A 25,588-nucleotide genomic window follows, 5' to 3' on the forward strand; every position below is an offset into this window, starting at 1 on the left:
GTCAGGCTGGAATCTCTGTCTTGGGCTGTGCAGGCTGTAGCCTTGCTTTTTCCGGCAGCCGGTTGTTCTCTCCCCAGTGCCTCCTTGGGTTTGCGTCGGATTCTGTTCAGTTTGCTGCATATTCAGTTTGAATCTTTGGGGTTGAATGCCTTCTAGTTTCCTACTGCCATGATTGTGTTTCTGTAGCTGCTTCCTCTGCATAAGGGTGGGAGTAATTGAGACTTTGTTGTCCTCCCCTACGTTTCTTCAAGTTTATTTCCAGATGAGGTGGTTTCCTCTTTTCCTTTTGAGGTCTGGGGTTGTTTTGCCTTCCTTTGGTCCTCCTGTGTCTGTCAATGTGAGGCATTTTCATTCTCTAGTTGTCCCTTCTATGCCTTTTTGCTGTGCACAGCTTTGTTGTGCAGGTTGGTTGCTTTGTTTGTCTCTTCTAGTCTGATGGAGATGGGCTCCAGCCATCCCTCTCTTTAATTTTTGCCTGTTGGTTTGGGTTGGCCTGTCCCATTCTTTTTCTTTCTCTGGCCTCCTGGTTCTGGCTTCTTCTATTCCCACTACAATCACTGCAACAGGAGGGAAAGTGTTGGATTGCGGCGGGGTAAAATTTACTATTCCCACTCCAAAGAGAATGCAGAGGAATACAATTTAATTTTCCCACTCCAGTCAGTCAAACAATAGGCAAAGTGTTGGATTGCGGACTGGTAAATATTTAGTATTCCCACTCCAGTCAGTGCAACATCAAAACAAATACATTATCTTCTAAACAATAACATAATTTAACCCCTTCGATGCAGCCGCGATTTTTCCGCTGTGCGGTAAACAAAAGAACAGGGCGGGGCCGTGACGAACCCCAGCCATCATCCGCACACGAGCACTGCGGAGCGGGATGACTGGGGTTCGTCACCAGCATGGGAGGGGTTAAAAAAAAAAGTAAATAAAGAAAAATATAAATGTGTAGAAAATACATTTAAATATATGTAATATTAAAAATTATAAAATACATATTAAATACATATCACAAACAATGACAAATATTATTATAAATTAATAACACAAATCATTTTCATACACATACATATTTGTATTTACAATTTATTTATTAATAAAATAAATATTAAATATTTTTAATTTCGTTACTTCCCACTCCATACCCCACAAAACTTGCAACCTGCACCTAAAAACTAACTTTAAAAAGCAAATTATTTACACTCTTAATATAAATACTTATCAACTATCTAATTATCAGTAATTAAATATTAATTATTAATTAATTGTAATGTATTTACTTCCCACAATATATCCCCACAAAACACACAACCAAATGTTTAATGGAAAATTAATTATGCAATTAACGTAATTATCAATGTAATAAATAATATCAATTAAAAATATATTATTACTTACTAAAAAATTTTTTACAACCCATCCTACACCCTTACAAAGCCCACAACCCACATCTAAAATCTAAAAAGAAAATAATAATTGCTAAATTAACATAATTAATTATCAGTTAAATAAATGTTATGAACTAAAAATGAACTATTTATTACGTTATATATTTAACTTCCTTCCTTTTACCTCTATAAACCCCACAACTGGCACCTAAAATTGAACTTTAAAAAAATGTATTGCACAAAAAAATAATTAATTGTCAATTAAATAATTAATACTATTTAACAAATAATTTCTAATTAATTTAAATAAATGTACTTCCAACCCTTGACCCCTATAAACCCCACAACTAGCACCTACAATACAATTATTAGACAATTTACATAATCAATGATCAATAAATTACTTAATAATAATTAACAACTCATTAATAATTATTAAACATAAATTACCCCCTACCCTGTACCCCTATTAACCCCAAAATCAGCACATAACATTTGCATTAAATAAAAATGAATAGCACAAATAACTTAATTATTAATTAAACAAAAAATATTCACTACAAAATATTAATGAATGTCTTATAATTAAATTACTTCCCTCCCTTTACCCCTATAATCCCACAACCTGCTATGGTACTACAAATCACAAAAAGTAATTAATTTAAATGTATTACCTACTAAAAATTGAATAAATATATTAAACAACATAAACAATAATTATACAAATTATTAACATCATATACATTAAAATATATACTAAAATACATAACAATAATTAACAAACTCTATTATAAACACCAAAGGGCCCGATTATGATGCGGTTTGGAAATCTTCCAGACCAAATGGATTTGGGAATGTTTTCCAACCGAATCAGATCGGGAGAGTCCAACCCACGGGGTATAGTGCATCTGGATGCTTCCAGATACTATTTGGTTGGACTCCCATCGTTGTCAGACCAGGAACTGGCCGAGTTGGTCGAAAAGCCTCCGATCACGCTCAAAAAGCTTCTGACAAGCGGTCAGAGGCTTTCCGAACAACATCGTAATCGGCCCCTTAAACTTGGTTTGGCCATTCACATTATTTTTTTTCTGTACTATCCCATTGCAGGCTCCTCAGTGCCCACTTTTACCTTCATTTCCGCAAAGGCGGCTGCCTCCACACTTCCACTGATGCCCTAGGGTCACTTCTCTGTGACCAGCTTAGACCATGGAATTGCATTTGCTTGAGAACTGGGGGGAAAGAGAGGGATGGTAGAGACGGATATTCCTTGCTGATATCCATTGGATGGGGGCAGGGCAAAAGGGCTCCATGTCTCTACTCCTCATGACAGCAGAGAAACACCTGGGAGATCACTCATTGACTGCAGAGACTGTCATGGGTTTCACGTACCCTCTCTTGTGACTACTGGTGTCTGGGACTAATATTGAGAGGGTTCTTGTGACCGGACAAGGATGAGAAGATGAAAAAAGATTGGAAGATAGAATTCACCAATAGAAAGGTGAGCCAATCAATGCACAGAGGGAATACAGAGAGGGTAGAGGTGGGGTTGGGGAGAGAGGGAAAGTGAGTAGAAAGATAAATAGATCAGGCGGTAGACATGCACATTCAAGGAGAGATTGTTGGTGTAAAGTGACGGACAGGGAATGGGATATGAGATTGAGAGAGTATGGGGGATTGGAACAGTAAAAGGACAGAAAAACCAGGTGGGTTTGGGACAGTGAGGGGGAGCAAGAAGTGAGGTGATTGGGAAACAAGGTGAGAGATGGAGAGAATATGGGAGACACTGGGAGAGTGACAGGTGAGACAGAGAATTAGGAAACAGAAAATATGGGGAGATTGTGAGACGGAATTGGGGTGATAACAAATGGGGAAAGTGAGAGAAGCTGGAGGAAATGTGGTACAGAATAAAATAGTGAAGGAAAAGATGTAAAGAATATAAGGAGGATTAAGAGGGTAGAAGAGAGAGCATGATAGACTGACAGGAGAGAGTATGGAGACATTTGGAATGTAGAGAGAAAAAGTAAAGGGAGTGGGGAAAAGGAATGCGTGCACTTCCATGCGGCAAAAGGTAGGAAAAAGGTAGAGCAGTGGGAGAAAGGTAAGGTGAAAAGAACAAATCAGTCAGAGGGAAAGAGTAGAGTTGCATTCGAGTAGTGAGAGGGAGATGACAGTAAAACAAGTGATAAAGAGAGGAGCCTACCTGGGGTTCTGTTATTTTTCTGATGCTTTGGAAATCTGGAGAGGTCGCATCGCTCATTTCTGATGTATATTGTAGGTTATGAACATCGAACTGCAGTGGGTGGGCTACAACATCAATGCACGAAGGGGGTGCTGTTGTCTTGGAAGCAGGCACTGTGGCTGTTGTGGGTGCTTGTGACACCGTTGACCTTCCACCAGCCCCTGTTGTTCCACTGGAACCTGATGTGGGAACTGAGGTGGCTGTGGTGGGTGCCTGTGATGCTGTAGAGCTCCCACTGACCCCTGTTGTTGCACTGGATGCAGATGTGGATCGTGAGGTTACTGTGGAGGGGGGTTGTGATGGTGTAGAGCTCCCGCCAGCTCCCGTTGTTGCACTGGATGCAGATGTGGGTCCTGAGGTGGCTGTGGTGGGTGCCTGTGATGGCGTAGAGCTCCCGCCAGCTCCCGTTGTTGCACTGGAGGCAGATGTGGGTCCTGAGGTGGCTGTGGTGGGTGCCTGTGATGGCGTAGAGCTCCCACCAGCACCCACTGTTGCACTGGAGGCAGATGTGGGTCCTGAGGTGGCTGTGGTGGGTGCCTGTGATGGCGTAGAGCTCCCGCCAGCTCCCACTGTTGCACTGGAGGCAGATGTGGGTCCTGAGGTGGCTGTGGTGGGTGCCTGTGATGGCGTAGAGCTCCCGCCACCTCCCGTTGTTGCACTGGAGGCAGATGTGGGTCCTGAGGTGGCTGTGGTGGGTGCCTGTGAAGGCGTAGAGCTCCCGCCAGCTCCCGTTGTTGCACTGGAGGCAGATGTGGGTCCTGAGGTGGCTGTGGTGGGTGTCTGTGATGGCGAAGAGCTCCCGCCAGCTCCCGTTGTTGCACTGGAGGAAGATGTGGGTCCTGAGGTGGCTGTGGTGGGTGCCTGTGATGGCGTAGAGCTCCCGCCAGATCCCGTTGTTGCACTGGAGGCAGATGTGGGTCTTGAGGTGGCTGTAGTGGGTGCCTGTGATGGCGTAGAGCTCCCGCCAGCTCCCGTTGTTGCACTGGAGGCAGATGTGGGTCCTGAGGTGGCTGTGGTGGGTGCCTGTGATGGCGTAGAGCTCCCGCCAGCTCCCGTTGTTGCACTGGAGGCAGATGTGGGTCCTGAGGTGGCTGTGGTGGGTGCCTGTGAAGGCGTAGAGCTCCCGCCAGCTCCCGTTGTTGCACTGGAGGCAGATGTGGGTCCTGAGGTGGCTGTGGTGGGTGCCTGTGATGGCGAAGAGCTCCCGCCAGCTCCTGTTGTTGCACTGGAGGCAGATGTGGGTCCTGAGGTGGCTGTGGTGGGTGCCTGTGATGGCGTAGAGCTCCCGCCAGCTCCCGTTGTTGCACTGGAGGCAGATGTGGGTCCTGAGGTGGCTGTGGTGGGTGCCTGTGATGGCGTAGAGCTCCCGCCAGCTCCCGTTTTTGCACTGGAGGCAGATGTGGGTCCTGAGGTGGCTGTGGTGGGTGCCTGTGATGGCGTAGAGCTCCCGCCAGCTCCCGTTGTTGCACTGGAGGCAGATGTGGGTCCTGAGGTGGCTGTGGTGGGTGCCTGTGATGGCGTCGAGCTCCCACTAGTCCCTGTTGCTGCACTGGATGTAGACATGCTCTCTCCAGTAGTTCCCATCGCTGTGGTTGTTGTTCCAGCTGTTGTTTCAGTGGTTGAAGCTGCTGTGGTTCCACTAGTTGTTCCTGAGGTTGTTGCTGCTGTAGTACCGCCCGTGGCTCCAGATGTTGTGACTACTGTTGTTGAGGCTGTTGTAGTTGTTGGGGCAGTTGTAGGGACAATAAACGGTACACCTGTAGTGGGATGATTTAGATGGGAATAATAATTAAGATTCATGCCTGTAAAAATTGGCCGCAAACAGTCAATTTTGGAGAGTGTGCTTTATGTGTGAACTAATTGACTAATAAACACAAATATGTATTCTGATTATTTTTAATCCCCTTACATTTTTTGGCATAAGCGATAGCATGACAGAAATATCATACAAGCAGAAAGGAAGTTTGTCTTCGAGCCTTTGTGAGTGTAAATACCCCCATGGGCTGGTGTGAGAATTAAACGACTCTGCAGCTCAATCAGAACTTGTTGAAGGCCGGAAGTAGCCTAAATGTCACTGCACTGTAAGCTCACTTTTACTCTCTTGTCCTACTTCACAGCAGAGTGCAGTCCAGGGGGCCAGCAGTGTAAGTTAAGCTTCCTTTTCACACAATTAGAAGTTGATCACAGCAGAGTGCAGCCTCTGTAGTGTTGTATTGTGAGGTCACCGTTACTGTCACACAAGCAGAGCTTTGTCACTGCAGAGTGCACGTCCCTCAGCCTATAGTGTGAGTTAAACTTCTTGTCACCCGATCAGAGGTTTGTCACTGCAGAGTGCAAACTCTATAGTTTTACTCTTCTCCTTCTAATAGCTTTTTAAATGATTGTATATTGTAATGATTCTAATGAATTAATTGAACAATAAAGTATACCGTTGTCACAGTAGTACAGGTCCCTTCCTTTGTAGAGTGGGTTAACCTCTATTGTCACACAATTAGAAATTGGTCACAGCGAAGTGTAATCCAGGAGGCCTGAAGTGTGAATGTACTTTTACTGTCACACAACCAGAGGTTGCTCATGGCAGAGTGCAACCTAGATGGCATTGCACTGTTGGCTCACTATTACAGTCACACAGCCAGAGCTTGCACACAGAGGGATGCACCTAGGTGGCCTGCATTGTGAGTTAACCTTTACTGTCTCACAATCAGAGCATGTTCAGGGCAGAGTCAACCCTCCCTGGACCTTCAGTGTGAAATAGCCCTCTTTAAAACACAATCCTATTTTGTTCACAACAGAGTGTAGCCTTTGTTTTACTGTCACACATACAGAGCTTGTTCACAGTAGAATGCAGACAATCAGGGCTCTCCACCCATGATTGCACTCAGTGCTTCATTTATGCTGGTGTTTGCGGGGGCTCAACACTGGTACATATTTCTGAACACTAGCACAATGCAATTCTCAATGCAGCACACATAGAAGTTGCAAAACGTAATTTTTTTTAATCGATTGCTCATGGTCAGGAAGGGAGACCTTCCTGCACACAATCAAAGGCTTTTTGCTGTTTCTATGTACGCTGCGCAACGCAGCACACATGGAAACAACCAAAACCAGGAGAAATTAAACATATTTCCTGGTTGCGCCTGTTTAAGACCAGGTTTTCCCTGGTCTTCATTTTGGCGCTGCCCGATATTTACGCCGCCTTTGTAACTATGGGGCAGCGCCAAAATCAATGGGTGTTGCGGTGGAACGCCCATCGTAACACCCATTGCCCACCGCTTTCACTCTAAGTATAGCGTTAAAAAGGGGCCCTTATTTACAAGGCCGAATAAGCCACAACTCTGCCTTGTGAAGGTGAAGCACATATCGCCATAGTAACGTCACTAAAATTAACGTTCATGTGGCAATAGGGGTTTGTAAATATGCCCCTGAGATTCACAGAATGTTGAGTGTTCCTCCCGAAACTTGAACCCAAATTCCCAGCTTTGAGGTTGGCCACTCTAGCTGTTAGACCACATCCTGGGCCTTCCTTTCCCAAATCATTGGTTGAGGTCTGCTGCTTGGCTCAATTCAACTTAAGCAAGTTTACAACTCCCACAACCGTTTTTTTAATGAAATCCCATGCCCTGAATTATGAGGACCATTGGAAAATGTATGTGGCAGGAAAAATTCCTTCTATCAAGAAAGTATCATAACTTAAGCACATGCTCCTGATCCCATCCTCTGCCCAGAGGTGCAATTTAGACGGAGCTCCTGAAACAGCTTTGATGTGCCCTGCATTGAACAGGTGCAACACCTGCTGCTGATCCTCCAGATAAAGGGTGGTGTGCCCTGCATTGAACAGGTGCAGAACCTGCCGCAGGTCCGCCAGACAAAGAGTGATGTGCCCTGCATTTAACAGATGCAGCACCTGCTGCAGGTCCTGCGGGCAAAGGGTGATGTACCCTGCATTGAACAGTAGATCCTCAAGACAATGTGTGATGTGCCCTGCATTGAACAGGGGCAGAACCTGCAGCAGGTCCGCCAGACAAAGAGTGATGTGCCCTGCATTGAACAGATGCAGCACCTGCTGCAGGTCCTCCGGGCAAAGGGTGATGTGCCCTGCATTGAACAGGTGCAGAACCTGCCCCAGGTCCGCCAGACAAAGAGTGATGTGCCCTGCATTGAACAGCAGGTCCTCCGGATAATGTGTGATGTGCCCTGCATTGAACAGGGGCAGAACGAGCAGCAGATCCTTCAGACAACGGCCGCCAGTGTGCAGTTACTGCTACCCTGATCTTAAAGGAAACTGCATTGTCTAACATGTGCAGATTGCACAAACCATTGAATGTTTTATTGTCAAACCCTTATCCAATTGATATAGTGCTTAGAACCCTTGACAAGGAGTTTTGTGTTGTTTGCTAATTGCAGTTTTATAGCACTTGCTACCTCTGATGAGGAGGAGTTTGGATAATATCATAATTGAATTTATATAGGGCTTATTACCCTGATGAGGTGTGTTGTTGTACTGTAATTACATTTACATAGTGCTTACTATCCCCAATGAGCTGTTTGTGTTGTATTGTGATTGTGTTTGTATAGCGCTTTCTAGCCCTGACGAGGTGTATTGTAATTGTGTTTGTATAGCGCTTACTACCGTGACGGGGAGTTTGTGTTGGGTTGTAATTGTGTTTGTATAGCGTGTACTACCCCTGACGGGGAGTTTGTGTTGGGTTGTAATTGTGTTTGTATAGCGTGTACTACCCCTGGCCAGGGGTTTCTGCACTCACCATCAACAGTTATAGTGCTTGGATCCAGAGGGAGGCCCGCCAGCATGTTATTGTTCTTTGCGACTTCGTCTCCGAGATCCTTGGCAAGTTCCCCAGCGGTGGGCGCGGGAGAGATGGAGGGGTCAACCTCCAGTTCCAGCTCTGTTTCCACCGACCCCTTGCTGTGGAAAAGCATACAGAAAGAGTCAATGTTTCAGTGGATCACACCAGCCCCCACCTCCACGCACACCCCTAGGGTGACCAACCATCCCTCATTTTCAGGGACTGTCCGTAAATTATCCCTGAAGTCCGGTGTCCATGATGAATGCTTTAACAGACGGCATTTGACCATAATTTTAGCCTCTCAGCTCAAGAACAAAAGTTAATTCACACAATTTAGATTCCTGCTTGATTGAGCCGCGTGCAGGGGGGCCTCTTGTGCCGAGGGCAGGCGGCTAACAAGAATACGCTTTCTTGTCAGTGTGCCTGCTTACCAAAGAAATGTAAATGTGTGCAATTGGTTATTTGCTAGATGTAAAGGCTGATTGGGAGGGTTAATTGATGGAATCAGCTTCATGTTGACTAGATACTTTCTTTTTGCGAGGCACTGTAAGCGTGTTCCAAGTTCAGCGCTGGAGTGCATGCTTTTAATGGACAGTTATACTAAATGTTTGCACTACCAATACTCTGCATATATTGAAATATATACTTTACTAGCACTGTTTATCTTTAACCTAAATGTATTATTATACTGTGTATGATGCACGCTTAAAATAATGACTTCAAGATTCCCAGTGCTTTCAGGGACCTCCGAGCTCTAATAATACACAAGTGCTTTTCCGTGCTTCATCAAACAGGATTCCGTTCTGTGGGCCTCTGTTTGCACACACATACATCTGTAATACATATACATTGACCAATCCCGGCTTCAAAACATAAAACAGTGCCATTCCCACAGATGAGTTTAACTTTTGATTATTTTTCAGAGCGTTATTTTATCAGCCACACCTTTGATTCCGCCTCTGCGCCTACTGACCCCGTCCCTCTGGCAGTATCTATACTCTTTTAATGCACTTCAACAGCTGCATGGCATAGCTTCCAGGTGGGCCAGCTAACAAATTAACAAGGAGAGCTAGCCAAGGGTCTGGCTAAAATCTTAGAGACCGTGCAGTGCACGAGTCAAGCCCTGGTATGGTTGCTATGTAAATTAAATAACAAAAATCATGTAAAATATGATATAATTCAAGAGAAGTGTATTTGAAGCATTGACCTTAATAAGTCACATTAAAGTCTATTAAATCAAATACCATAGGTTTTTGGACTACTGGTATTCGACTCTCACATATTTCAAAGTGCTTTCATATGCATTCATGAAGAAAAAAGAGTTTTGGTGAAGTAAAACATTTGCCTAAGATCACACAATTTAAACAGCGAAGCTGCAATTTATCCCGGTTTTCTAATATAACTTTGCACGAATCAATTAGGAATTATGGATTTGACTTTCCTTATGTTCAGGATTTTGTTTCGACTTCTTTGTGCATTTCTCTGCAGTTTTTATATAGTGCAAACTTGACCCCAAGGTATTGGAGCACTTTACATGAGCACCACTTACATTACACGCGGTCACATTAATTGTTTTTAGGCATGTGGAGATTAAGTGGTTTGTCCAGAATCACAGGATGTTGAACCGTTGCCGAGACATGAACCTGGTTCCCCAGTTCCAAAGTCAGCAGCCCTGTCCCTAACACCACACCCTGGGTAGAGGGGCGGATGTAGGCAGAAGCCACATGAAAGCTCGGCTTGATAGGGGATCATGGTCCCAACAGGACCTCGAGCTGAGCCGGAGACAGGCTTCAGGCTCAAGCATGGCTCAAGCTTTCAGTATACCACTCACCTCAAGAATGGCTATATAATGTCTAGAAAGTCAGTGATATTAGCATATGGTGTCCTGCCTTCCCTTACCTTCATTATGATATTGTTTCAGATTAGTCCGTGGTCTGAATTTATTTAACACAGTTTACTATTCATCTTACAAAGCTGTACAAAAACACCGTATTCTGGTTTTAAAGGGAATGGAGAAACATACATTAATCTAGTCAGCTGTTTAAGTGTGCTGTGTGTAACCGTGAAGTCTGGCTTTATAATTCCAGATTTCCTATATGGCTAAATTGTTTGAACTTAGTCAAATCAATTTACTTCATGTGTCTAATTTACTTGATAGTGATAGCTGAGAGCACTTTAAAGTAATTCAGTTTGAGATGGACTGTGCACCAAAAACTCACTTGTATGTAAAGAACGCTGTAACAGACTCCCTTAATGCCCACCTTTGGAAAGAGCTGGAGACAAACAAGGGATCCCCCGCAACGGTCTACCTCCAAGCAGCTATAATATCCCTTGCATTAAAAGACCTTTGGGACTCGAGTTGTTCACATATGTGCTTCAAGCACCTGGTCAACAAGTCAGTGAAAATTCTTTCCATGGAAGAAGACAAAGCAGCACTAACCAGGAGATCACACAGGTGGTTTGTGATCCAAGGATACACTTTCGCCTTACCTCAGCCATACCTCGGTACCAGCTTCTCAAGGAAGGTGAAGGAAGATTTCCTGCGGCTGAGGATGGGGGTAATCCCGTCAAAAGCACATCTTCCCCCATGGAAACGCCTGGAAACTAATTCCAACTGTAGGCTTTGCGATAATCCAAAGGAGGACGTTTTGCACTTGTTATGTAGCTGTAAGGCTCTAGACAGTGCCCGAAGGGGCCAACTAACACAGCTCTGGAATCAAAATGGTGTGCGAACTCACAGACAAGCCCTGTTGATCAGCTTCAAGCGAGAAGATATCCAATTAGCCTGCAGACTAGTGCGCTTCATGAAAACAGTTAACACAATCCAAAATCCAGAGGCCAGCGATTGAACTTGACTCAAAAAGACCCGCTTTTGCACTTTAAGGTACCCTTTAACTGTGACGAAAGCAAAGCCTTGCTGGACTAGGGACAATGTAAACAGCAACTTTGGAAAGATTGGCAGGTGCCACAGCAAGCTACAAATGTGTCCCAATTACAGGTACACAGATTTAGTTGAACGTTTTCTAGCCACCAAAGATAACATTGGCCACTTTCAGAGGAATGTCAAAGGCAATTAATTGCTGCCGCTTAATCTCCAAGCATGGAGGTGGAGTGTGCGCAGGTTCGGATACAGGACCATGCCCTGCTGCTGTGACAGATCTTTCCACAGGGGCAGCTTAATTAGAGGCAAATGCCCAGGAGTTCTGAGTACCATACTCTCCTTGCCCAATCAAGTGCCACTAAGATGATTCTCACCCAGTCATTCCTGATCTTCTTCAGAATTCTAAGCAGAATGTGCCCCCGGGCAAGCGATGCTTTGGAAACACCAAAGTGCAAAAGTGCTGACATTGTGAGTTTTCCGCAGTGGAGAAAAGATCAAGCTAGGGTTCTCCCCATTTGCAAAAGAGACTCTGGGCCACCTGTGGGTATAGCTGTCATTAGTGTTTGGGTAGGCGTCAATAGCTGAGTTTGTCCACCCTGGCAGTAATCCCACCAGATGTTCCAGCCACTTCTAGAGGCACAGAGCCTCCTGACACAGAGTCAACAACCCCACCCCACCCTGCTTGTTACAGTACCACATGGCAGTGGTGTTGTCTATGAACACCTGTACCAGCCTCCCTTTGATGGATAGCAGAAAAGCTTTCATTTCCAAGCAAATGGCCTGCAATTCCAAAAGGCTGATGTGGATCCAATCCTGCGCTGGAGACCAGATGCCTCTGATCTCCCCCTCTCCCAAGTGGCCTCCCCAACCCACAACTGATGATTCACTGTCAGCTCTGGATTTGATAGGGATAGGGGTCTTCCATTGACCCAATAGTGGTCCAGCAGCCACAACTGCAGCTCTTTTATAGACACCTCCAAAATCTGGACATGATTGTAGAAATCCCCCGATGTTGTGCCCATTGGGACTTCGGATCCGACTGCTGAGCCTGCATATGCCACCTGGTGTGCTTCACTGGCAGAATGCAGGAGGCCATCAGTCCCAGCAGCCTCAGAGTCATCCTCACTGAGATCCATAACAGAGGCCACAATATCAGGTTCATAGCCCGAATGTCCTGGAGCATCTGTGAAGGAGACAGGTGTGACTTTGGCTTGTTGATAGTGAACCCCAAAGGTGTTAGGTGGTTCTTGGTTTTCTGGAGGTGGGTGATGATTGCCTGGGGTGAGCCTATCCTCAGCAGCAAGTTGTTGAGGTAGGTGAAGGCTAGGACCCTGCCCTCTGAAGATGTCCTACTACCACTAACATCACTTTTGTGCATGCCAAAGGGGCATTGGTGGAGCCAAAGGGGAGCGAAGCAAACTAAAAATGCTACTGGCCAACTCTGTACCGCAGGAATGTCTGTGGGTCTGCAATACAGGGATGTGGAAATAAGCACCAATGCTACCATCCAGTGTACAGGGCTGAGGGCAGACGAGACCTGCGTCAAGGTGAGCATCTTTAAATCTTTCCTTCAGCATCGAGAGATCAAAGATCTAAAATAGGACAAAGGTGTTTGTCCTACTTTTGCACCAAAAAGTAGAGGCAATACAAACCACAGCCTACTTCTGCTGCTTGGCACCCTCTCTATGGCTCCTTTGGCTAAAAGGACCTTCACTTCCTCCTGCAAGAGGTACAGATTGTCCTCCATCAGCCGCTCTGAGGAGGGTGGAAGGTATGGCGGGCAGCTACAAATCAATAAAGTCTAACCCCACTGGTCAATTTGCAGGACCCACTTGTGACTGTTTCCTACTCTGGCAGAGTGGCTGTGTGCCAATAAGGACATGTTTGGAGGCATGGAGGGTTGTGCTGCCGGGATGGGATTTGGCATCAATGTGGTTACAGAAATCATATCAGGCCAGAGGACCCAGTGAGGGCACTCCTGCCAGGGTTAGACCAGTTGGGAAGCTTTGCGGTTCCGTGGGGCCTGAAGGTGTGCCAGAGGGAGCTGATAATGTCCTGAAGAAGAGAAGCATTGCCTCACAAAACTCCTGTATGTAGTGAGGAGTCGCGGTTGCCTCAGGAAACTTGGGTAGCCACAGAATATTGGTCTGAATCAGCTCTAAAGATTGGCTGCAGAACTGAGACTGGGAGGCACGTTGACACCATTGTGCCTTCTTTGGAGATCGTGAGTGATAAAAGGAGGCTGAATCCCACTTTGACTTATTTCGGTTCTTCTTAGAATTCGACTGCAACAACAATCTGAGACTGGAACAACTTTGGGAACTTGAATGGGATATTCTCTTGGACCTCAACTGGTCACTTCATGGAGTCTTTCGATGTTTCACAATGTAGAGCTTCGCTTCCCAATCCTGAATGGCCTTACAATTAATTAAGGCCTATTGACTGCAGGCTTTGGAGTCGTCACCTGACCCCAGACACTATAGGCAAACCTGATGGGGATCTGTCAAATACATTTGTTTGCAACAGTCCCTACATGGTTCAATCCCTGAAGTTTTGGGTGGTGACATTTCCTTTGCATACTGGTACTAGAATTCTAGAAAGAAAACAGTCTCAAAGAAACAAGAAGTGGCTCCAGATCAGAATCTGCTGGCATGGAAAGAAAGGAAGTGACATCAATGCGAACCAAGGGCTCCTATATATGAATCTGCATTTCTCTTCTGGAGTGGAATGACGCAGTTGTGGAGTCACAAGACCCCACTTACCGGTGCACAGGGGTACAGATGAAAAGTTTCTAGATCCAGTCTGATACTTAGTGAAATATTCAAAAAGTGATGAATCTGTGGTTAGATGTCTATCAGAAATGAAGATTACTGGCCAGCGATTGGCAACTAGCCACAAAGAGTATCCACACACTAAGGTAAAGCACACACACATACATTCAAGACAGTCAGCAGTAATTTCACTTAGAGTAACATAAGCATTGCATAGTAACATAGCAGAACAGAACAGGCATGACAACTGGCACATATCTAAAATAGTAAAGATCAGCCTTAAAGTCAGCCATCACTTTGCACCCAATTGCACCATCCACCAGCAGATGCCACAAAAATAAAACACAACTCATTAGATATGACATTGCACTCAAGTCCAACAAATCACAAATATTCAAACGGCGAGCGACACAGGTGGAGTGACTGTAACAGTAAGTACACTGGATACTTGGAGGCGGTGGCAGCTTGAACCATGCTTCAGACATAGGACGTGGGATGGTGGATGGGTGGGTGATCAGCAATCCTTACCGGAAATTACATTTCTTCACCTTTACAGGACTCTTATTAGACTTCTGGAAGATGGCCTCAATCTGAAATGAGACAAACATGACAACTATATCACATGATCTGTCACAAGAGCAGCAAGCACAGGCAATGTGCATAGAGGGTAGTGCCAGAATTAGAAAGGCAGTGAGTACAATGAGCCTTGCTTAGGGGTAGTGTCAGCATTAGAAGGGCAGTGAGTACAATGAGCCTTGCTTAGGGGTAGTGTCAGCATTAGAGGGGCAGTGAGTACAAGTAGCCTTGTTTAGGGGCAGTGTCAGCATTAGAGGGGCAGTGAGTACAAGGAGCCTTGCTTAGGGGTAGTGTCAGCATTAGAAGGGCAGTGAGTACAATGAGCCTTGCTTAGGGGTAGTGTCAGCATTAGAGGGGCAGTGAGTACAAGGAGCCTTGCTTAGGGGTAGTGTCAGCATTAGAAGGGCAGTGAGTACAATGAGCCTTGCTTAGGGGTAGTGTCAGCATTAGAGGGGCAGTGAGTACAAGTAGCCTTGTTTAGGGGCAGTGTCAGCATTAGAGGGGCAGTGAGTACAAGGAGCCTTGCTTAGGGGTAGTGTCAGCATTAGAAGGGCAGTGAGTACAATGCACCTTGCTTAGGGGTAGTGTCAGCATTAGTAGGGCAGTGAGTACACGAAGCCTTGCTTAGGGGGGTAGTGTCAGCATTAGAAGGGCAGTGAGAACAAGAAGCCTTGCTTGGGGGTGTTGTCAGCATTAGAGGGACAATGAGTACAAGGAGAAATGCTGAAGGGTAGTGTCAGCATTAGAGATGCAGTGAGTACACAGAGCCTTACTTAGGGAGTAGTGTCAGCATTAGAGGGGTAGTGAGCGTAGGGGACATCTTCACGAGGTAGTGTCAGCATTAGAAGGACATAGAGTACTAGGGGTCTTGCTTTTGGAGTCGTGTCAGCATTAGAGGGGTAGTGAGCATAGGGGACATCTTCAGGATGTAGTGTCAGCATTAGAGAATCAGTGAGATGAAGGGTCCTTGCTAAGTGGCTAGTGTCAGCATTAGAAGGGCAGTGAGTATAATGGGTCTTGCTTAGGGGGCAGTGTCAGCATTAGTGGGGCAATGAGTACAAGGAGCCTTGCTTATGGGCTTGTGTCAACATTAGCAGGGCAGTGAGTATAAGGGGTCTTGCTTAGGGGGGAGTTTCTGCATTAGAGAGACAGTAAGCACAAGGGTAGATACCTAGAGGTAGCTTTCAGCATTAGAGGTGTAGTGAATATTAGGAAGATCCCCTGGGGGGCAGAGAGGATAAGTGAGTACACTGTGTCTTGCTTAGGGGGAAGTATCAGCATTAGAGGATCAGTGAGTATAGGGGACATCCTCAGGAAGTAGTGTCAGCATTAGAGGGGCAGTGAGCACAGTGGGAGATGCAGAGTAGTGAATAATAGGGCAATGCGTAAGGGTGTGCAGTGCCAGCATTAGAGGGACAGTGAGTTTTGAAGCATCTCTTAGAGGGCAGTGTCACCATTAGAGGGGCAGTGAGTACAATGAGCCTTGCTTAGGGGGTAGTGTCATCATTAGAGGGGCAGTGAGTACAAGGATCATTGCTTAGGGGAGTAGTCTCAACATTTTTATTTATTTTATTTTAAAGGTTTTATATAGCGCTGGCTAGACCCGGAGGTATCAGAGCGCTTTACATGAGCATCAGATCATAGTGACAGGTTACATTGTTACAAAGGCTACACAGTTATTAGAACATGGCCACATAGTTACTTTTAAGGTCGAGATAAACAATAAGCACAAATACGTCAGGGGAAACGCAGGCAAGGGGCAGTGAGTGCAAGGAGTCTTGTTTACGGGTAGTGTGAGTATTAGTATTAGAGGGCAGTGAGTACAAGGAGCCTTGCTTAAGGGAGTAGTGTCAGCATTAGAGGGACAGTGAGTGCAAGGAGCCTTGCTAAGGGGATAGTGTCAGCATTAGAAGGACAGTGAGTGCAAGGAGCCTTGCTAAGGGGGTAGTGTCAGCATTAGAAGGACAGTGAGTGCAAGGAGCCTTGCTAAGGGGGTAGTGTCAGCATTAGAAGGGCAGTGAGTACAATGAGCCTTGCTTAGGAGTAGTGCCAGCATTAGAGGGGCAGTAAGTACAAGGAGCCTTGCTTAGGGGTAGGGCAGCATTAGAGGGTTCAGTGAGTACGAGGAAACTTGCTTAGGGGTAGCGCCAGCATTAGAGAGGCAGTGAGTACAAGGAGCCTTGCTTAGGGGTAGTGTCAGCATTAGAGATGCAGTGAGTACAAGGAGCCTTGCTTAGGGGTAGTGTCAGCATTAGAAGGGCAGTGAGTTAATGGCGCCTTGCTTAGGGGGTGGTGTCCGCATTAGAGGGGCAGTGAGTAAAATAAGCCTTGCTTAGAGGACAATGTCAGCATTAGAGGGACAGTGAGTACAAGGAGACATATTTGGAGTACTGACAGCATTGGAAGGACAGTGAGTACCAGCAGACGTGTTGAGGGGGTATTTTAAGCATTAGAGGGGCAGTGCTTAGGGTGTAGTGTCAGCATTAGCGAGTCTGCAAGTATAGGGGCTCAGAGGGTGGGGGTACCAGCCCTGCTTGTTTGGCCATTAACTATCTATCGGAGTTCATGCCTCTAGCAGTGGAGGATTTCAGTAGGTTGGCACGAGGTATCTCCTCTGGTTCTCCTCTGGACCCGGTACCACACAAAAACTCTCAGCTTGGTTTGTAACCAGTCTCTAGCTAACGGAGTGGTTCCACCTCAATGGAGGCAAGCACTGGTGACATCTCTGCTGAAGCAGCCTTCCCTTGATCCCAAGTGTTCTTAGAACTACAGGCCTGTCTCCCTATTGACTTTCCCGGCTAAGATTGTAGAACGCGAGGTTAGTAACACTCTTTCTAGGCACCTGGAGAAACATAATCTACTGGAGAAGGTTCAGTTTCGATTCCGGCTATCCCACGGTACCGAGACGGCCTTGATGACCGTTATGGATGAACTTCAACTTTGATACAGTCAACCATGTGATCCTGCTTAGAAGATTGAGAGGCGGGGGTCAGGGGTTGTACCCTATGATGGGTCTAGTCTTTGTTACAGGGCAGACAGCAGGCTGTGTCCCTCCCTCCCTTTCAATCTACCTTCTCCAATGTTTCGCATGGTGTGCCACAGGGCTCGACAATCAGCCCGATTTTTTTAAATATTTATCTGAAACCCCTGATTGCGGTCATCAAAGAATACAATATTGAAATTGTAAATTATGCTGATGACACGCAGTTGATTCTCTCCTTTGAGGAAGAGGAGTTTACCTCAGTGGAAGTGTTTCACAATTGCATGCAGGAAACGGCCTATTGGTTAAAGGACAACTCGCTACCATTTAATGCAGGTAAGACTGAGGTGATGTTCTGTTAAGCGAACAGGATTCCTCATGTCTTGCCCAGCAACTTCTGGCCTTCTGATGCCTCGACTGCAGTCCGGCCTGTTAAAACGGTCTGTAACCTGGGCATTATGTTTGATAACAAACTTACTATGGAAGCCCAGGTTACAAAAACGGCGGCCTGTGGTTTTGCGATTATCAGATCTCTGCAGAAAATCTTCCCTTTGCTGCCCCCTCAGGCACTTGCGGTAGTGGCAAACAGTACGATTCTTAGCAGGCTAGATTACTGTAATGCCCTGTTGCTTGATTCTCCAAAGTTTCTTTTGGACAGATTACAGAGGATCCAGTCAGCGGCGGCCAAGTTAGCTCTAGGGCTGCCCAGAAGGTCCTCTTCTTCCACGGCTTTGGCAGAGCTGCATTGGCTCCCGTTGAGACAGAGAGTTCAGTTTAAGTCTCTTTGCCTTGTCTTTAAGGAGCTTCATGGGCTGGGACCTGCGCTCATGCTGAGAAAATTTCAATGGTATGTTCCCATGAGCCCATGAGAAGTATCCGGTCCTCATCAGCGAGATTGGTGAAGGTACCGAGGCTTAGGAAAGTCAGGTCAAGTGGTAGATCTTTTGGTGTAGCAGCGGCCAAACTTTGGAACCAACTCCCGTGGGAGATTAGACAAATTAAGGAGCTCTTTCTGTTTAGAAGGAGTTTGAAAACTTGGTTGTTCCCCAAGACATAGTTACCTGCCTATATTTCGGACACATTCTTTTCTGTACTCTGAGTTGCTTACCGCCAGGATGCCTGTAAGGTGATAGTGCGCTCTATAAGTTAAATAAATAAATAAATAAGGGGAGATCCTCAGAAGTAGTGTTAGCATTTGAGAATCAGTAAGTACAAGGAGCCTTGCTTAGGGGGCAGTGTAAACATTAGAAGGGCAGAGAGCACATGGGGTCTTGCTGAGGGGGTAATGTCAGTACTAGAGGGGAAGAGAGTACAAGGGGGTAGTGTCAGCAGCCGCGGCTGGGATGGATCAGAGGTAGGAGGGTGGGAAGGAGGAGGACGCAGCAGGTAGGGGGGCTAGGATGCGAGGGAAGGCGCCCAGTCACTGACTGGGGGCCTGGGCATGTTCTCCACGTAGGCTGTAATGCAGCCTGAATAGAGGACATGCAAGGAGTGCAGGACTGTTTTGGGTGGCCCGAGAGGGCAGGCCAAGCAGTCATTGCGCGCTTAAGGAGGGTGCTACCATCCTCTCCTCTCCCCATCCCCTCACGCAAAGCTGTGGGCGCAAGTAGGAGTAAATAAAATGATAATAATGCAAGTTATTTTTATTTTATTTTCCCTTTGTTTCGCTGTAAAAAAGAAATGGGGTTGTTCTCCGCATTAGAGGCACAGTGAGTGCAAGGAGTTTAAGTTTAAGTTTAAGTTTAAACATTTGTATAGCGCACTACTCACCCAGAGGGTCTCAAGGCGCTTGAGGGAGGAGGGTACTTTACTTATCGAATATCCAAGTTTTTAGTTGTTTTCTGAAGGAGAGGTGGTTCTGTGTAAGGCGGAGGTGGGTAGGGAGAGAATTCCAGGTTTTGGCCGCTAAGTAGGAGAAGGATCTTCCCCCCATGGTGGATCTATGGATGCGTGGGATTGCGGCGAGGGCTTGATTGGATGATCGTAGTTGACGGGTGGGGGTGTAAAAGGACAGGCGCGTATTGAGGCATTCGGGTCCTAGGTCGTAGATGGCTTTGTGTGCGTGGGTGAGGAGACGGAACGTTATTCTCTTGTTGACGGGGAGCCAGTGGAGGTCTTTCAGGTGACTGGAAATGTGAGCTTGGCGGGGGATGTCTAGTATGAGTCTGGCTGAGGCGTTTTGGATGCGTTGGAGTTTTTTCTGTAGTTTGGCTGTGGTTCCGGCGTATAGGGTGTTTCCGTAGTCCAGTCGGCTTGTGACCAGTGCGTGGGTGACAGTCTTTCTTGTTTCGGTGGGGATCCAACGGAAGATTTTTTTGAGCATGCGTAAGATGTTGAAGCATGATGATGAGACAGCGTTGACTTGTCTGGTCATCGAGAGGGAGGAGTCCAGGATGAAGCCCAGGTTACGTGCATGGTCCGTAGGTGTGGGTGCGTTTCCCAGGGCTGGTGGCCACCATGAGTTGTCCCAGGCGGAGGGGGATGAACCTAAGATGAGGACTTCCGTTTTGTTCGAGTTCAGTTTTAAACGGCTGTTCTTCATCCCTTCGTGTAGGTTGGTTTTGGCGGTGTTTGGGTCTTTGGTGAGGGAGAGGATCAGTTGGGTGTCGTCTGCGTAGGAGATGATGTTGAGGTTGTGTTGGCGTGCGATGGATGCGAGGAGACTCATGTATACGTTGAAGAGGATGGGACTGAGTGATGAACCTTGTGGTACGCCGCAGATGACTTCGGTGGCCTCTGATCTAAAAGGGGGGAGGCGGACTCTCTGGGTTCTTCCGGCGAGGAACGAGATGATCCAGTTCAATGCTTTTCCTTGTATTCCGACGTTGCTGAGGCGTTGTATAAGGGTGCTATGACCGACTGTGTCGAAGGCTGCGGAGAGGTCAAGTAGGATGAGGGCAGCTGTTTCTCCGTTGTCCAGTAGTGTTCGAATGTCGTCTGTTGCTGCGATGAGGGCGGTCTCGGTGCTGTGTTTGGCTCGGAAGCCGGACTGTGAAGGGTCGAGGGATTTGTTGGATTCGAGGAAGGCGGCGAGCTGACTGTTGATGGCTTTCTCAATGACTTTGGCAGGGATTGGGAGGAGCGAGATGGGGCGGTAGTTCTTAAGTTCAGTGGGGTCTGCTGTAGGTTTCTTCAGGAGGGCACTGAGTTCGGCATGTTTCCAGCTTTCCGGGAAGGTAGCGGAGTTGGGGGAGCAGTTGATGACATCTCGGAGATGGGGTGCGATAATGGAGTCTGCTTTGTTGAAAATGTGGTGGGGACATGGGTCGGTTGGCGATCCTGAGTGGATGGAGTTCATCAGGCGGATGGTGTCTTCAGTGGTGATTGGGTTCCAGGCGCAGAGGTTGTTGGAGGGGGGTTTTAGTTCGGAGGTGGGTGGGGTGTACTGGTCTCCGGACTGGTTTTCAAAGCTGTTATGTATGTCAGCGATTTTGTTGTGGAAGAATGAGGCTAGGGAGTCGCAGAGGTCTTGGGAGGGAGTGATGTCGTTGGTGCCGGCGGTGGGGTTGGTAAATTCTTTGACGATGTTGAATAGTTCCTTGCTGTTGTGGGCGTCGTTGTCAAGTCGATCCTTGAATGCTGATTTCTTGGTGGATCGGATCAGTTGGTGGTGTTTGCGGGTGGCGTTCTTGAAGGTGGCTAGGTTGTCGGTGGTTGGGTTTTTTCTCCATGTTTTCTCGAGGGTGCGACAGAACTTCTTGGATTTCTTAAGGTCATCGTTGAACCAGGGGGCTTTTTTGCTACCTTGCTTGATTTGATGATTTTTCAAGGGTGCTAATTTGTCAGCGCTGTGGGTGATCCATTGTGTGAGGTTGGTGGCTGCAAGGTTTGGGTTTGATGATTTTGCAGGAGGGTTTTGGTGAAGCGATGTGAAGAGTTGGTCGGTGGTAATTTTGTTCCAGTTTCTGCGGGGAATTGGTTGTGGGTGATTGTGGTTCGTAGTCTTTTTGTAGTTGAAGTGAACGCAGCTGTGGTCTATCCAATGGAGAGCTGTGGTGTGATTGAAGGAGATGTGCTTGCTGGAGGTGAAGATTGGGTCGAGCGTGTGTCCGGCATAGTGGGTGGGGGTGTTAACAAGTTGTTTGAGTCCGAGATTGGCGCGGTTGTCCAGAAGGGTGGTGGTGTTGCTGTCGTTGTTCTTTTCCAGGTGGAAGTTGAGGTCTCCCAGTAGAATGTAGTCCTCGAAGGGGAGGGCGTGTGGGCTGATGAAGTCAGTGATGTCTTCGCTGAAGTGTGTGCGGGGTCCTGGTGGCCTGTAGATGAGGGTGCCTCTGAGTGTGGTCTTGGGGTCGGTGTGGATCTGGAAGTGAAGATGTTCGGCGGCTGCGAGGTTATCGTCGGAACTGGTCGAGATGCGGATGGTGTTCTTGTGGACGATGGCGATGCCTCCTCCTGTTTGGTTGATGCGGTCCTTTCGAATGATCTTGTATCCGTCCGGGATGGCTATGGCGATGTCGGGCGCTGATGAGGAGTTCATCCAGGTGGTGTTCTTGTGGACGATGGCGATGCCTCCTCCTGTTTGGTTGATGCGGTCCTTTCGAATGATCTTGTATCCGTCCGGGATGGCTATGGCGATGTCGGGCGCTGATGAGGAGTTCATCCAGGTTTCTGTGAGAATGGCGACGTCCGGCGATGTGGTGTTGAGAAGGTTCCAAAGGTCAATGGCGTGTCTGTGGACCGAGCGGGTGTTGAGCAGGATGCACTTCAGGTGGTTAGTGTCGGACCTCTGTTTGGAGTTGGAGGATTTGGTGTGGGTCTTGATGCAGTCGAACTTGCAGGAGTGGCAGGTGAAGGGTCCATGGGTGTGTCCTGGGGCGGCTTGGTGGCAGTTTGGTGGTCGGCCGGGGTTAAGGGTTGCGGTGTCGTACGTTATGCGGGTGGAGTGGATTTTGCGGGGGCCAGGGGGTTTGGCGCTGGGCGCCATCCAGGCGCGGACGGGCGTAGACAGCCTTACCTTTGGCGCGCCTTCGGCGCGCATGGGGCGCGACCACTGCGCGTGAACGCTGCACCTAAGTGCATCTGACATAAGTGGGTAGTGGAGGGGGGCGGAGCGAGGGAGGAGAAAGCTGGGAGGCTGGAGCGGGGTGGAGAGGACGGGCTCCGAGGCACAACAACAAAATGGATGGCAGCAAAAGCAAAACCGAAACAGGCTGGGGCACAGTCAGTGGCACCGGCACAATCAGGCACCAACAATTATTTCCTGCAATGCAATGCGAGCTCCACGACAATGCAGCAATGAGCTATAGAGCGCCACGAAAACCACAATGCGCAAATGAGCAATAGAGCGCCACGATATTACAATGCACAAGCTACGAAATCCAAGCAGGCATCAATCTAGGCAGGCAGCAATTCTTTACAGCAACAAGCAATGCGAGCAAGCCCAACGATACCAAGGAAGACCTGGGAGCGTGGGGAGCGACCGCTTCTAATGGACACCACCCCCTTGTTAAGGGGGTGGTGTCAGCATTAGAGGGACAGTGAGTGCAAGGAGCCTTGCTAAGGGGGTAGTGTCGGCATTAGAGGGACATTGAGTGCAAGGAGCCTTGTTAAGGGGGTAGTGTCAGCATTAGAGGGACAGTGAGTGCGAGGAGCCTTGCTAAAGTGGTAGTGTCAGCATTAGAGGGACAGTGAGTGCAAGGAGCCTTGCTAAAGGGGTAGTGTCAGCATTAGAGGGACAGTGGGTACAAGGAGCCTTGCTAAAGGGGTAGTGTCAGCATTAGAGGGACAGTGAGTGCAAGGAGCCTTGCTAAAGGGGTAGTGTCAGCATTAGAGGGACAGTGGGTACAAGGAGCCTTGCTAAAGGGGTAGTGTCAGCAATAGAGGGACAGTGAGTTCAAGGAGCCTTGCTAAGGGGGTATTGTCAGCATTAGAGGGACAGTGAGTGCAAGGAGCCTTGCTAAAGGGGTAGTGTTAGCATTAGAGGGGCAGTGGGTACAAGGAGCCTTGCTAAAGGGGTAGTGTCAGCATTAGAGGGGCAGTGAGTGCAAGGAGCCTTGCTAAGGTGGTAGTGTCAGCATTAGGGGACAGTGAGTGCAAGGAGCCTTGCTAAAGGGGGGAGTGTCAGCATTAGACGGACAGTGGGTACAGGGAGCCTTGCTAAAGGGGTAGTGTCAGCATTAGAGGGACAGTGAGTGCAAGGAGCCTTGCTAAAGGGGTAGTGTCAGCATTAGAGGGGCAGTGGGTACAAGCAGCCTTGCTAAAGGGGTAGTGTCAGCATTAGAGGGGCAGTGAGTGCAAGGAGTCTTGCTAAGGGGATAATGTCAGCATTAGAGGGAAAGTGAGTGCAAGGAGCCTTGCTAACGGGGTATTGCCAGCATTAGAGGGGCAGTGGGTACAAGGAGCCTTGCTAAAGGGGTAGTGCCAGCATTAGAGGGACAGTGAGTGCAAGGAGCCTTGCTAAAGGGGTAGTGTCAGCATTAGAGGGACGGTGAGTGCAAGGAGCCTTGCTAAACGTGTAGTGTCAGCATTAGAGGGGCAGTGAGTACAAGGAGCTTTGCTAAGGGGGTAGTGTCAGCATTAGAGGGGCAGTGAGCACAAGGAGCCATGCTTACGCCTAGTGTCAGCATTAGAGAGACGGTGAGCACGGAGGAGATACTTAGAGGCAAGTTTCATCATTAGAGGAGTAGTGAATAATAGGAAGATGCTTAAGGGTGTGCAGTGCCAGCATCAGAAGGGCAGAGAGTACATGGGAGCATGCTCTGGGCATAGAGTAAGCATTAGTTGGTAGATGAGTACAGGGGGACGCTAGGGGCATGCCAGACTGTTCAAGGGACATGCTTAGAGGCAGTGTGAGCATTAGAAGGGCAGCGAGTACGTGGCATGCCCAGGGGGTAGTGGAAGTATCAGTCGGTCCGGTCAGTGAGTACATGGGTAGGCTCAAGGGGTAGTGTCAGCATTTTTGGGACAGTGAATACAAGGAGAGATGTTCAGTGGACGTATTGTGAGCATTTTTGGGGCAGTGAGTAGCAGGGGATTAGGGTCCGGGGTAAAGTCTACATTAGAGGCATCAGTGCCAGAGGGGTTAATGTTGGCATTAGAGCGACTGGGAGCAGTAGGGGCTGCTCCAAAGTATAGTGTCAGCATTAGAGGCTTGAGCATGCTGTAGTCAGGATATTGTTAAACAACCAAGTGAAGGGCATTATTACAGTGACAGACAATGACACCAGGACAGGAGATCAGTTGTCAATCAGTCATTGACACTGGGCAGAACATTAGTCTTCAATTCTTGAATTAAAGACAGTGACACTAGATCAGTTGTGTCAGTCACAGTCAGTGACCCCAGGAGATTATTCGTCAGCAATGAAAAGTGATATAGGCAGTAGGTCAGTCTAAAATCACAGACAGCTACCCCATGAGATCAAACCCCAGCCATAGACAGTGACAGTGGGCAGTAGGTCAGTCTACAATCACAGACAGCTACCCCAGGAGATCAAACCCCAGTCATAGACAGTGACAATGGGCAGTAGGTCAGTCTACAATCACAGACAGCTACCATAGGAGATTAAACCCCAGTCATAGACAGTGACAATGGGCAGTAGGTCAAACCCCAGTCATAGACAGTGACAATGGGCAGTAGGTCAGTCTACAATCACAGACAGATACCCTAGGAGATCAAACCCCAGTCATAGACAGTGACAATGGGCAGTAGGTCAGTCTACAATCACAGACAGCTACCCCAGGAGATCCAACCCCAGTCATAGACAGTGACAGTGGACTGTAGGTCAGTCTACAATCACAGACAGCTACCCTAGGAGATCAAACCCCAGTCATAGACAGTGACAATGGGCAGTAGGTCAGTCTACAATCACAGACAGCTACCCCAGGAGATCAAACCCAATCATAGACAGTGACAATGGGCAGTAGGTCAAACCCCAGTCATAGACAGTGACAATGGGCAGTGGGTCAGTCTACAATCACAGACAGCTACCCTAGGAGATCAAACCCAATC

General features: G+C 47.5%; 1 protein-coding gene across 1 annotated transcript in view; it reads right to left on the reverse strand.

Moving 5' to 3' along the window:
• The window catches only part of LOC147740889 (uncharacterized), an 88,231-nt gene that overhangs the window by 59,935 nt on the left and 2,708 nt on the right, over positions 1-25,588 (reverse strand). Inside the window, exons 3-5 of the mRNA XM_086925039.1 lie at positions 14,613-14,674; positions 8,391-8,551; positions 3,589-5,384 (exon numbers count right to left, since the gene is read on the reverse strand). Coding sequence (XP_086781165.1) covers positions 3,589-5,384; positions 8,391-8,551; positions 14,613-14,674 — 2,019 coding nt within the window. The remainder of the gene's footprint in view (positions 1-3,588; positions 5,385-8,390; positions 8,552-14,612; positions 14,675-25,588) is intronic.

The sequence above is a fragment of the Lissotriton vulgaris genome, chromosome 1_1 (assembly GCF_964263255.1).
Source record: "Lissotriton vulgaris chromosome 1_1, aLisVul1.2, whole genome shotgun sequence".
In the NCBI taxonomy this organism is placed as follows: Eukaryota; Metazoa; Chordata; class Amphibia; order Caudata; family Salamandridae; genus Lissotriton; species Lissotriton vulgaris.